Here is a 14067-nt window from a genome sequence, read left to right as displayed (position 1 = left end):
TGAGTTGGAAGAGAAGATTGACATCCAAAGTTATCCTCTTACTCCATAAACACACAACAAAGGAGAAAGAAAAGAAGGAATGAAAGGAGAAAGGGGCCTGACAAAAAAGGGAAGAAAACTCTGGTCTTTTCTTAGACAAAATTTACTAGGTAAACAAAGTTGACAAAAAGCCTTGCCTCATTAGAAGTATTTTGTATGATTTTTACCCAGCGTAATCTTTCAGGCTTTACTCAGTGCTTAGCAGCCACAGTGAGTTAGCCAGTGAAAGAACTTTTGCTTATGCAAAACTGCCAACTAAATTGTTTGTCAAAGTAATGAGAAGATAGACACAAACAGGAATTAAGATTTTGCAACCTTTGTTTGCAAATCAATAATTAATTCCAGGACAAATTCCAGTTAAGAATAGAAATCTTAAATAGCCACACTTTGGAAATCTTCCTTTTTGTGGGGTCATAGCTAACCCAAGAAACCTAAGATGTATGTAACTAGATTGTCCCAAAAGTTCCAGTGTTCTACTCTATATGTGATACATTTTATGGTTTGGAAATTGAGATTTCACATTTTTATGATGCTTTAGTTTGGAAAAAGAATTACTGTTAAAAGAACCAAAGAAAAGATCCTTCAAATGTTTTCCTAGTTATCATTTAATATTACAATCTACTACCCATTCCAAGAAAAGTGTGCGCTAACTAAAGAATATGATTTTCTCTCCACTTTCCTCTGATAACCCTTTTTCTTCTCCTCTTTATCAAACAAAAAGTAGCTCATCTCATAGCTCAGGTTAACAGAATTACTAAGACAATTTTGTGTGATCACTACCTATTTATTAATTTTTTGAGGTAGGGTCTCATTCTAGCCCCAGCTGGCCATGAACTCACAGGAGTCTTCTACCTGTGCCTCCCAATTGCCAGGATTAAAGGCATGTGCTAGTACTTTTTTTTTTTTTTTTTTTTAAGATTTTCAGGGTTTTGTGTTTTCTTGTATCTCTGGAAACAAGGTCTTGCTGTGGAGTTTAGACTGGCCTTGAACTCCTCATTCTCCTGTCTTAGCCTCCTTAGCTGAGATTTCTGGCTTACACCACCATGCCTTCCTTGCCGAGGTTACAGGCCTTCCTGATACTCTGGTTTGGGACAGTGCTATATCTTCTGTGTCTGTGAGACTACAATTATACTATATCAAGTACATGTAAAATATTTCAACCCACATCTTGTCTTTAGTGAGTTCCTTAAGGAGTTAGAATCACATTTTATTCATCTTTTCCTTCAGTGAGATGTAGTATAGTGTTTAGCACTAAATAATACTTGGTAGATAAATTCAAGTTTAACAACTTAGAGTCCTTTAGATCTGCCAGGCCCAATGTTTTATCACTGGAGAAGTCAGTTGGAGAACAAGCAGTGATTTTGTTGACCCTGTACCATGGAAACAAAGTAATGCTCTTGCCCATACCTTACAATAAAACTCAAAACAGCTTAAATATCCTCTCAAATGGCTTCTTGTTTTTTTTTTCTTTTTTTCAACATAACACTGCAAATATTTGACAATAGATGACAAAAGGCAGAATAAATTTGTGGCTTTGTCTTGGTGCGGGGGTTGGGGGGGAGTAGGGGGGTGGAAAGCTATTCCCTTCCACGGATGGTTGCTGTCCATAAACCAATTGTGGCAACTCTATATAATCTTGTATTATATACTAGAGAGGGTAGATGGAAGCCACATAATGTGGTGGTTAAGTGTTTTCATTGAATCCAGATTGCCTAATTAAAACTCAGTTCTGTTGCTTGCAAGTGTACAAGAATGGACAAGTCATCTAACTGTAAACTTTCTTGTTTATTTTTTTGTGTGCATGTGCTTGTTTTTGCTGTTGAAACTGGCTATTGGAATGTTAATGTCGTACCTCTGGAAATAGAGTCCACTTCTGTTGATTATTATATCTGCAGTTGTGCATTTATTTCCCAAACTAGTTTTGGAAAAGCTTCATTCTATGCTATGTGTGATCATTTTAGTTTGTTTTCAGGAGTTAAAGCAAAACACCAACAGCTCTCCCATGCTCACAGACTAACTCTGAGCTTTCACATTTATTCAAGGACACATGGTGTTAAATGTCAAATGACCCCCATAGCTTCCTGCGTTTGAATGCTTGTTCCTCAGCAATTTGGGAAGATTGTGGAGCCTTTAGGAGGTGGAGTTTGCTGGGAGAAGTAGGTCCCTGGAGGTAGGGCGGGAGGTTTTAAAGTCCAGCCCTTCTTCCTCTGCTGTTTGCTGTCTTCTGAGGTGACCACGCCTCCTTGCTGTCTGGAACTGTAAGCTAAATCAAGTCCTTTTTCTTCCACAAGTCACTTCTGGTCAGGTATTTTGTCCAAACAATGAGAAAGTAACTGATACAGTGGTGGAAGCATTGGGATCTTTTCAGATGTGTTCTGAGTTTGCATCCTGGGCATGTATTTGACTTTCTGAATCTCCCAGTACACACTGGCATTTGAATACCTTAACCTCTCAGAACAATTACCTTCCCAAATTTTGTTCCCAGGCTTTAGATGGTGTTTTAAAAACTTTAGTTATTTGAGTGAGTGTGTGTGTGTGTGTGTGTGTGTGTGTGTAGGCATATGTGCCACTTTGCAGCCAGCTTTACATGGGTACTGAGGAATTGAACCTGAGCTGACAGGCTTGCAAACAAGTTCCATTAACCACTGAGCCACCTTCTAGCCCAGATGAATGCCTTGTGTTAGTCCTTCAGATAGCCCCAGGGAGATTAAAACAGGCACACACAATAGTTTGTAAAGTATGCTCTGCTGTTTTTGGAACCTTAGTCCAGGATCCACATGGGAACACAGGCAGTTGTCGTTAACACTTCCGGGGGGAAGAGCACAAATCTGTCTTATCATTTCTTTCAGGCTTCCAGGTTTGCACTGAGGGTGTGTGTGTGTGTGTGTGTGTGTGTGTGTGTGTGTGTGTGTGTTGCTTATGCGTTTGTGTGCACACGTGTCGAGGTCAGTAATGCTCTTCACCTTACCATTCTGTGGTTGATTATACTTGCTAGCCAGCAAGTTCTTGGGTTCTGTTTTCTCTACCTCCCCAGCACTGGGAATATAGACGACTGCCCCACACCCAGCATTTTCTAAACTCAGGTCTTCACACTTGCACCACACACACTTTACCACTGAACCAACTCCCCAGTCCATGTCCTTGGATCCATTTATGTGTATGATGTACAGTTAGAGATTATAACTAAAGACTGTTGATGATCCCCTTTTGTTGCTTTCTTAATGTTCTGAGTCCCTTTGTACCCCTGTTCCACACATTCTTTTATGGCAGACTGAAACTGTCTTTTGATTCCTCAAGGCACTAAGAGCTTGAGTGAAGTCTAGCCATCTTAGTCTGCATGCACTGGAAAGTGCCTTCAGGCAGAACATGATACAACCAAATCTAATCCTCTCATGGATCATCATCCTTCTTGCTTTATGTTCTCAGGAGCCTTGAAGTACTTCATAACCCAGTGTAAGCTGCTCCACTACCAGTGGATATGGAACCATTTAGTTGCATTCTAGTCTGTTTTTGTCCAGTTTAAAAATATATATATTTATTTATTTGACAGAGAAAGAAGAAGAGAGAACGAATAGGTGCACCAGGGCCTCCAGCCCCACTGTAAATGAACTCCAGACGCATCCCCCCCCCTTGTGCATAACTTGGCTAACTTGGGTCCTGGAGATTTGAACCTAGGTTCTTTGGCTTTGCTTAACCACTAAGCCATCCCTCCAGCGCCCCCATTTTTTAAATTTTTTTAAAATTTTTATTTATTTATTTGAGAGCGACAGACAGAGGTGGGGGGAGAGAGGGCATGCCAGGGCCTCCAGCCACTGAAAAGGAACTCAAGATGCATGTGGCCCCTTGTGCATCTGGCTAATGTGGGTCCTGGGGAATCGAGCCTTGAACTGGGGTCCTTAGGCTTCACAGGCAAGCGCATAACCACTAAGCCATCTCTCAAGCCCCTTTTTTCAAATTTTCTTAACAACATCCATGATTATAAAAAATACCCCATGGTAATAACCTCCCTCCCCTGACTTTCCCCTTTGAAATTCCATTCTCTATCATATCCCCTCCCCATCTCATTCAGTCTCTCTTTTATTTTTATGTTATGATCTTGTAGTGTCAGGCACTGTGAGTTCATGGATATCCAGGCCATTTTGTGTCTGGCCCATTCTGACCTATAACTTATTACATAGTCTAAGCTGTCCTTGAACTTGAGGGTCTTTCTGCCTTGGTCTCTGTGTGTGCCAGGTCCACAGGCATGAGTCCCCTTACCCACATACAGTTAGAAGACTTTAGAAGAGAACACCTCACCTCTGCTCTTCTTCCCTGACTTTTGGACAGTATTCTCTGTGTAGTAAAGTGCACACAGAACGTGTACAAAGCATTTTACAAAGTAGGCAACTAGCCAAGTGTGGTGGCGCACACCTTTAATCCCAGCACTTGGGAGGCAGAGGTAGGTGGATCACTGAGAGTTTGAGTCTACCCTGAAACTACATGGTGAATTCCAAGGTCAGCCTGAGCTAGAGTGAGACCCTACCTCAAAAAACCTAAACAAACAAAAAAAAGTAGGCAACCACTAACAATTTACGGGTTAAAAAGTAGTCTGTGGGGGTAGGGAAGTTGGCTCAGTGGTCAAAGGTACTTGCTTGCATATCTACTGGCACAAATTCAATTCCCAGCCACCCATGTAAAGCTGGACAGGTATTTGCAGCAGCAAGAGACCCTGACAGGTGCATACAAATAAATTTAAAAATGTATTTTTTTAGGTAGGCTGTCACCTAGGTATTTGTTTCCTAGAACTAGTAGAGTGCAAATTGGGTGGGTTAAAAGCAGGGTGTGGTGGGGTACACCTTTAATCCCAGCACTCGAGTGGCAGAGGTAGGAGGATTGCAATGAGTTCAAGGCCACCCTGAGACTACATAATGAATTCCAGGTCAGCCTGAGCTAGAGTGAGACCCTACCTGGGGGGTGGGGGGGGAATATAGATATATTGTCTGAGAGTTCTGAAAGCTGTATGTGCTCAACAGGGTCGTATTCGGTCTTTGAAATCCTGGGTACCTTTTATAGTGTGCATATATGTCATTGCAATATATGCCTGCATTTTCCTGTGGGCATCTTCCGTGGTGTGTGTATGTGTTTTCATGAAGTATTTTCCTTCCCTTACATGGAGGACACTAGTCATATTTGATGAAAGACCCATCCTAATCTTTTTTTTTTTTTAATTATTTATTTATTTATTTGAGAGCGACAGACACAGGGAGAAAGACAGATAGAGGGAGAGAGAGAGAATGGGCGCGCCAGGGCTTCCAGCCTCTGCAAACAAACTCCAGACGCGTGCGCCCCCTTGTGCATCTGGCTAACATGGGACCTGGGGAACCGAGCCTCGAACCAGGGTCCTTAGGCTTCACAGGCAAGCGCTTAACCGCTAAGCCATCTCTCCAGCCCCCATCCTAATCTTAATTATGCTTGTAAAAGACCTTTTCCAAGTTAGATTATTTTCAGATTCAGTGGTGTTATGTTTTGAATATTCCCATAAAAGTAGTTGAAACTTAATTGCCATTGTGACAGTATTAAGAATAGAAAGCAGGACTGCTAAGAGATGATTAGGTTATGTGAGCTCGGCCATTAGGACTGATTAATGTTATCTCACAGTAGGTTGCTAGAAGATTGAGTCAGTTGCTTCTTTCTATATTCCATCAAGTGAGGATGCAGAATTAAGGCCCTTGCCAAATGCAAATCCCTTGACCTTGGACTTCCAAGCCTCTAGAATTGTCAGAAAGACGTTGAATTTCTCTCTTCCAGTTGCCTCCCCTTTTTATCACTTCGTAGTCACTGTTGTTACTAACTACTACAATTCAATAGTGCTTGATTTATTAAAGTGGAATTTTAGTGACCATCAATGTTCAATGAAGCTTATCTGCACTCTCCAGTTGTGGGCATGAAGCACTTAAACATAGTTTGACTGCGATACTGCAATTTAAATTCACTTGTCTACACTATTGGACAGCCTAAGGACAGGTTTTGTTTACTTTATGTTAATTTATTTATTTGTGTGTGGGTTCATGCCAGAGTCTCTTGCCACTGTAAACAAATTCCCTTCTAACTTTACACAGGTACCTGGGGAATTGAATCCAGCTCATCGGGCTTTGTAGACAAACATCTAATATGCTGAGCCATCTCTCCAATTCCCTATACTCTTGTGTTGTGTTGTGTTGTGTTGTGTTGTGTTGTGTTGTGTTGTGTTGTGTTGTGTTGTGTTGTGTTGTGTTGTTGAGACAGGGTTTCACTTTGTAGCCAGGCTGGTCTAGAGCTGGGATTAAAGGCCTGAGCCACTGTACTTGGCTTGGGTTGTATTTTTTCCTCATTTGTACCAGAAATAGACTTAACTCAGCTTGTTAGCATTTTAGAATGAGCCAACTATCTTGTCTTTCACCACGCTTTTTTGTTTATAATGAGACAGGCTCACTCTGTAACCAAGGTTGGTCTAGCACTGCTATAACCCCAGGCTTGCCTTGAACCCAGCAGTCACCTACCTCAGCCTCCCAGGTGCTGGAATTGTTGTGTTGTATTCTGTAATCAGCATCGTTTTAAAGTTTCATTTGTGTTTCAGCAGGTAGTGTTGGTTTCTTTCTAATACCTGTGTAAAATTCCACCTGTTATTTATAGATGTTACCTTCTTTTTGGTTTTTGGCTGTTACAAGTTAATTAGCTCTGATCATTCTTATACCGTACATGACTCAGGTTTTTTTCTGTGAATAAATATCTAGGAGAGGAATTGTTTATGTTTACCTTGAAGAGGTAAGGCCAGATGTGATTGTGCCCATCTTATTGGTTCCAGTATTGTCTCCTCTTTCTGTTGATCTACAGACTTCTGAGTGCTATGGTGTCTTTTGATGGGCAGAGTAATTCTAATTCAGTCCTAATATCTGCCTTTTTGGTAATTTTTGAATCTCACTTGCTAGTTTTTCTCTGCACTCTTATTAGAAGGATATTGCCATGTGTTTCCTTCTAGAAGCTTTTCTGTTTTGCCTTTTACAATTAGATACAGTGTATCAAAGTTTATTTTTGTATATTCCTTAATATGGGGATACATTTTATTTTTTCCTACATGACTGATGTCAGTTGATGGAGCACCATCTATTAAGAAGGTCACATTCTACTGTGCTTCGGTGCTGCCGCTCCTCACAGTGATACCTCTTTCGACTTACACCCTATATAACAAGTATTTAGTCTTGTCACTCTCTTCTTTGCTAAGAATGGTTTAGCTTTTCTTTTTTCTTTGTTTTAAACTTTATTTGTAAGGAGAGAGAGAGAGAAAGAAAGAATGGACAGCCTCTTGCCACTGCAAATGAACTCCAGATGACTGTGCTACTTTGTGTATATGGCTTTACATGAGTACTTAGGAATCGAACCCAGGCCAGCAGGCTTTGGAAGCAAGTGCCTTTAACTGCTGAGCCATCTCCGCAATCCTGTCTTAGCTTTTCTTAGTTAACTCACCTCTTTGAGGTCATCTCAGGACAACTCACTAACTGTAAAATATAGGTGTGACAATGCCCAGTTTATGTCAGCTTCAGTATCAAAATTACAGACATTCTAGCAAAGCCGAGCTCCCACTGAGGAAAATGCATGTGTCCTAGAAGTGCCACTGGTGCTTGACATATCAGTGGACCAATTGAGAAGAGAGAATCTGCTCTGAAAGGCTAGTGAAGGCCAATGAGTTGATTCCTAGTTCTAACCTCCTGGATTTTAGCCTCATTTGCAGAATGGAGAAAGACCTGAGAACCCAACGATGCCTTTCCTGTTCACTGTTGTATTCTTGTTCATGGCATATGGTGGGCATTGTTTCATATGTACATATACAATATGCTTCTCAGGTGACATGTAGGCATGAGTTTCATTTAGCCTGAGATGCTACAAATCTTAGCTAATTTGCCCCTACCCTTATTGAGGTATAAGAAATGAAAACAAGAAATAAGGTTTAATAGCCTGTAAGAATTTGCCATTTCATATTTACCCTCCTGTATCCTATGTGTCACTGTAAGTCTTGTAGGAAATATGTGATACAGAATTTTTTCTGTGTTGACACAAGTCAGTGTTACTAAATTCTGTGGCATTTCTACATCCCCAACTAGAAATATCTTGTAAGTTCTTTAGCACATTAGTTCATGTATAATGTTGAACTTGAGATCATACCCAGATTCTCATTTTTCGAGATACTCCATTGTTATTTTTGAGAAAAATACCACTTTTCTTCCACTTTGATTTTCCTTTCCATTTTTCAGATGTGGAATTAGAAGAAGCTATTAGAAGAAGTCTTGAGGAAATGTAATTAAAGATATTACTACAACAGCAAGTGACCTTGAGGACACTCAGGATAATATATTCTTGACCTTGTTTTATAAGGAGGACAGAAACCTACCAGGAAAAACGTGTCTGAAGCATGACTTTCCTTTCATTTGCTCAGAATTTCATATTTGCTTTGTATTGTATGCTGTCACACAGAACTGGAAGGAGTTGATACATGGCAGTGCACATAGGAGCCATGTGTCCTAACGTGAGCATCACCTTGTCCAGCAAGCTTGGAATTCTCTATTTAGGTGAAAACCTCTTAATGTTTTCTAAGTAGCATTATTCTTCAGGTTTATTTGTAATGTACAACTGAGTCTTTTTTTTTTTTTTCTTTTTGAGAGAAAATGAATATAAATAAAATGAACCATTGCTTAGTTTTTCCAGAAATTCTCTGTCTTATGTGGTCCTAATATATAGATAATCTGAGATCTATGATTTTTAGAAGGTAGTAATGTAAATTGAACATTGTTGCAGTCAGGTTTGCATTGCTTGTAGAAATCACCCAACCTCAGGAGCTAAATGTAGGAGGATCGTTGTGAGTGAGTTCAAGGCCATCCTGAGAATACAGAGCAAATTCCAGGTCAGCCTGTGCTAGACCCTACCTCGAAAAACAAAAAGAAAAGAAAAGGAAAAAAAAAAAAATCACCCAACCAAGAGAAGCTTTTGGGGAAAAAAAGGGTTTGTTTTGGCTTACAGATTTGAGGAGAAGCTCCATCATGGCAGGGGAAAATGATGGCATGAGCAGAGAGGGTGGACATCACCCCCTGACCAACATAAGGGAGAACATAGCAACAGGAGAGTGTGCCAAACACTGGCATGGGGAAACTGATTATAACACCCATAAGCCTGCCCCCAACAATACATTGCCTCCAGGAGGCTTTTATTTCCAAATGCCATCAGCTGGGGAACCTAGCATCTAGAACACCTATACTTATGGGAGACACCTGAATCAAACCACCACATTCCACCCCTGGCCCCCATAAACTGATAACCATCCATGATGTAAAATGCAATGCATTCATCCAATTTTAAAAGTCCCCATAGTTGTTTTTTTTTTTATCAATTCCAATGATGTTCATACATCCCCATAATCCAAGGTCTTTTAACTGAGCCATAATACCCCCAAGCGCCCCCCCCCAAAAAGAAACCATTATGTCACAGAATAAACATTCACACTGCAAAAGATGGCATTGGGCATAACAATTCAAAAAACCAATACGAAATTTAAACAGGGCAAATATCAAACTCTGTAACTCCAAGTCCTACAACTCTAGTCAGTGACAAATCTCCAAGTCTGATAATTCTAACCAGCAACAAGTCTCCGGAATTCCAATTCTGCCCCTCAAGCTAGGCTACTCGCAGTCCTGGAAAACTTCATCCAGGGCCAGCAGCTCTCCTTGGCAGCCATCTCATGGTCCTGGCATCTCCGCTGGTTCTCCACTGCAACCCATGGTTCATCTCATGGCCCCATGGGGTCTCCACACAGGCATTCAGCAAACCTGCTTCACACTGCCCATGGCCATTTCCAAAACACAAGACCGTGTTGCAACTCAATGACCCGCTCTTTGCTGCATTTCTTATACTCCACAATACCAGGCAGGGTGCCAGTTTGTTAATCCAGGGGGTAATAAAGCTGGCTTTGAAAAACAGGAAACTCCTTGAGCACTCAGTCCCCTTCAAAAGAGTCTACATTCTTGCTGTTGCCCCAGCATAGGTCAGCTGGCCAGTCTCAAAGGTTGTAATCTCATATAATTGCAGCTGAAAAGGAAGAAATTTCAGGCCAAAAATTTCATTTCTGTGCTATATCCCTCTGCTCACACCAGTCCGTTTCTATGCAAAGCAACCCTACACAACTTCTCAGGACATGGCCATAACAGCAAGCCTCTCACACAAACTGCTTCTAGCCCAATCCAGACAAAGCTCCTTTTCACCCTCATAAGCTAAACCTCACTGCATTCGGGTCTTTCAACTCTGACCAGAAGAATCCATCAAGCTGTACTTACAGCACTGCACAGCATCTCTTAGGCCAAGGTTTCAAATCCTTCTACATTCCTCTTAAAAATCAGCTCCAAAAGGCCAAAGCCACATAGTCAGGTGTCTAGCAGCAGCGCCACTCTGTACCTGTTGCTGTCAGGTTTACATTGCTGGCAGAAAACAACCAACCAAGAGCAGCTTTTGGGAAAAGGGGTTAATTTTGGCTTACAGACTCGAGGGGAAGCTCCATCATGGCAGAGGAAAACAATGACATGAGAAGAAGGTGGACATCACCCCCTGGCCAACATAAGGTGGAACATAGCAACAGGAGAGTGTGCCAAACAATGGCAAGGGAAAACTGGCTATAACACCCGTAAACCTTTTCCCAACAATATACCACCTCCAGGAAGTTTTAATTTCTTTCCAGTTGTCATCAGCTGGCAAACCTAGCATTCAGAACACCTAAATTTATGGAGAACACCTGAATCAAACCACTACACCATGAAAACAGATTAAAAGTCCACCTGTGGGGCTAGAGAGATGGCTTAGCAGTTAAGCGCTTGCCTATGAAGCCTAAGGACCCCGGTTCAAGCCTCGATTCCCCAGGACCCACATTAGCCAGATACACAAGGGGGCACATGTGTCTGGAGTTCATTTGCAGTGGCTGGAGGCCCTCGCACGCCCATTCTCAATCTGCCTCTTTCTCTGTCACTTTCTAATAAATAAATAAAAATACAAAAAAATAAAAAAATTAACCTGTGATGTTCTGTGTGTATCATGTGGATATATTTTTGCTTGAGAATAGCATATTGCTAAAAATTTTTTTAATGAAAATGAAACGTTTCCTTTTAGATTTTTATATGACTTGTATAATCTTGTTTAAAGGAATGTCAAAATATATGGATAGAATTAAACTTATTTTTAATATTAGTCCCTTATATATTTGTGTAATCATGATTTTGTTTGTAAATACAATTTTCCAAAAATAATCTGAAGGTCTGCTCAGGAATAATCTTTCTTAACTAGTTATTTCATATGAATCTCATCATTTCCCTGAGTTGCTTTATATATTCAGTTATTACATATTTAATTCTTAGGTGTTGAGGCTCCATTGTGAATAAAATTTACATACATACATAGATTAGTAGCCATATTATCTTGGTATATATGTTTCATGTTATTTGAGCAGAAATGTCATACCTAAAATTCTTTTTTTTTTTTTTAACAACAGCAACAGGAGAGTGTGCCCATATCTAAAATCCTTAGGTAGTAATTACTATTTCAAAAAATATTTTTATTTATCTACTTGAGAAGAGTGTGTGCCAGGGCATGTCAGGGCTTCTTGCTGCTGCAAACAAACTCAGATGAATGCACTGTTTTGCGCATTTGGCTTTATGTGAACACTGGGTAATCAAACTAGGGTCAGCTGCCTTTGCAAGCAAGTGCCTTGTTTTTGTTTTGGTGGTTTTTCAAGGTAGGGTCTCACTCTAGCCCCCAGGCTGACCTGGAATTCACTATGGAGTCTCAGGTTGGCCTCAAACTCACGGTGATCCTCCTATCTCTGTCTCCTGAATGCTGGGATTAAAGGTGTGCACCACCACGCCCGGCTAAAGCAAGTGCCTTTTAACCATTGAACCATCTCCCTAGCCCGAGTAGTACCTCCAAAAAAACAAACAAAAGTTTCTGTAGCTGAGCTTGATGGGTCATCCCTGTAATCTCAGTGCTCAGAAGGCTGAGACAGGAGGATCACCCAAGAGTCAGAAGCAGCCTAGAGTGAGACCTTGTCTCAACAACTCTCTCTACAGATTTTCTTTGTGACAGAGATGATGTCAGGACTTTGTTGTGTCTCTGCAACACCAGATATATTAATATCCAATGGAGTCACTGCTTTATTAGTGGCCTTTCCAATCCATACTAGAAACTTTTTTTTTTCAAGCTAGTGTCTTGCTCTAGCCCAGGCTGACCTGGAATTCACTCTGTAGTCTCAGGGTGGCCTTGAACTCCCAGTGATCTTCCTATCTCTGCCTGGCTTAGAAACTTTTTTTTGCTTGTTCAAAATTTTTGTTGTCACTTTTTGCACTGGGGTTATAGCTCAGTGGTATAGTGCTGGCCTAGGGTACCCAAGGCCCTAGGCCCTGGCACAGAGGCCTAGAGAGAATGCTTGGGTGTCCTCCATTGCTCAGCCACATTTTCTTGAGATGGGGTCTCACTGGTTTTGGAGTGTGTTGTTTTCTCGAGCAATTCTTCAGTCTGCTCTCCACAAGATGGGTTATAGATGTGCATGGCCATACCTAACTGTTTACCTGGCTGGTGCTAGAGAATCAAACACAGGTGGTTTCTAGCCCCTCAGCTCTCCTGTTTGCACGGGAAGCACTCTTGCTTGCTGAGTCATCTCTCCAGCCCCCTGGGTCATGCTTTTAAGTTTGATGTTAAAATGGTCAAGCAAGGCTTTCCCAAGTAGATATGGTGCTGGGCCTTAAGCACCTCTGCAGGAGCTTACTGAGTAGGAGCAAAAGTAGCATTTCAGAGAGTACAGTAGTGAACTCAGATGTGGGCAGCAGGAAATGGCACCATATGCTTCATTATCATTGGCTAGGATACACTGATGGTCTGCGTGTTTTTGTGCTGGGGATATAGCGTGGTGGTAGAGTACTGCCCTAGACCCAGCAGTGTGTGCACACACATGTGCATACACAGACCACACAGTTTGCACAGTGTGCATGGTAGAGAGCAGCTAATGCTTTTGACAAGACATGAAAGAGAGATTTCTTTGTGACCTTTAAGGTAATTAAAGTTTTGGTTAGTAATCATTAATGATTATATTTCTACTTGAGAAATAATGTAAAAACAAAATAACTACAATTTGTACTTAGACACAGAAGGACATCGAGTCATTGGATGACAGAATGTTAGGGATTGCTAAAAGTGTTTCTAATATTGATAAAGGTGCTCATTTTGTTATTCCATCATTCATTAATTCACCCACACCAACCAAGTCTCAGGGACTGTTTTAATCACATAGGGTGCACTAGTGATCCTCGGTGGAGCACACACAGGGGGAGTGAATGGGACAGAGTGCTAGATAATAAGTAAACTATCTGATAGCGACAGTGGTGGTAAATGATGAAGAAATGAATAAACTGTGCAGGATTGGTTTGCTGGTAGGGCTGGAGATCACCCTGAGCCCTGTGCATGCTAGGAATGCACTCCACCACTACACCGTGTCTCTGGTCCCAGCCTTACTTTCTCTTACTTTGAGACAGTCTTGAACTGAAGATCTCCCTATCTGAGTCTCCTGAGTGCTGGGATTGCAGGAATGTGCCATGTCCAGCTCAACCTAGTTTTTCTAACAGGTTGATCAGGAAAAATAAGTGAGTTTAAGCAAAGACTTGAGGATGATGAGTGTGTGAGCCATCCAGTATAGGTTGTCCCTGGCTTACGACCATTTGACTTGGGGTGTTTGGATGATGATGCTAAAACTACATACATTCCAGAGAAACAATGATTTGCTTTTCTTGTCTGCAAAAAGTCGTGGAAGGTTTGTGAGTAAACAGTGTGATCTTCGATGATTGGTTATTGAGAATTCACACAAGATATAGGCTTCTAGAAGTGGAGAGACCAGCTAGGGCACTGCTGTCATCCAAGTGCACATTGACCAGGCGACTTGGAACAAGCTTGGGTTACAGTAGAATCGGAAAGAGTCCAAATACATTCGGACAG

The 14067-nt window shown here is 41.3% G+C and overlaps 1 protein-coding gene across 1 annotated transcript in view; it reads left to right on the top strand.

Moving 5' to 3' along the window:
• The window catches only part of Znf451 (zinc finger protein 451), a 69690-nt gene extending 61009 nt beyond the window's left edge, over window positions 1-8681 (top strand). The window contains exon 15 of the mRNA XM_045157588.1: window positions 8307-8681. Within this exon, the coding sequence (XP_045013523.1) occupies window positions 8307-8353 (47 nt within the window). The 3' untranslated portion in view covers window positions 8354-8681. The remainder of the gene's footprint in view (window positions 1-8306) is intronic.
• Window positions 8682-14067: the final 5386 nt, after the last annotated feature.

This window comes from Jaculus jaculus, chromosome 8 (assembly GCF_020740685.1).
Source record: "Jaculus jaculus isolate mJacJac1 chromosome 8, mJacJac1.mat.Y.cur, whole genome shotgun sequence".
Taxonomy (NCBI): domain Eukaryota; kingdom Metazoa; phylum Chordata; class Mammalia; order Rodentia; family Dipodidae; genus Jaculus; species Jaculus jaculus.
The sequence above is the reverse complement of the archived record's forward strand: the minus strand, read 5'-3'. Positions and strand labels throughout refer to the sequence as shown.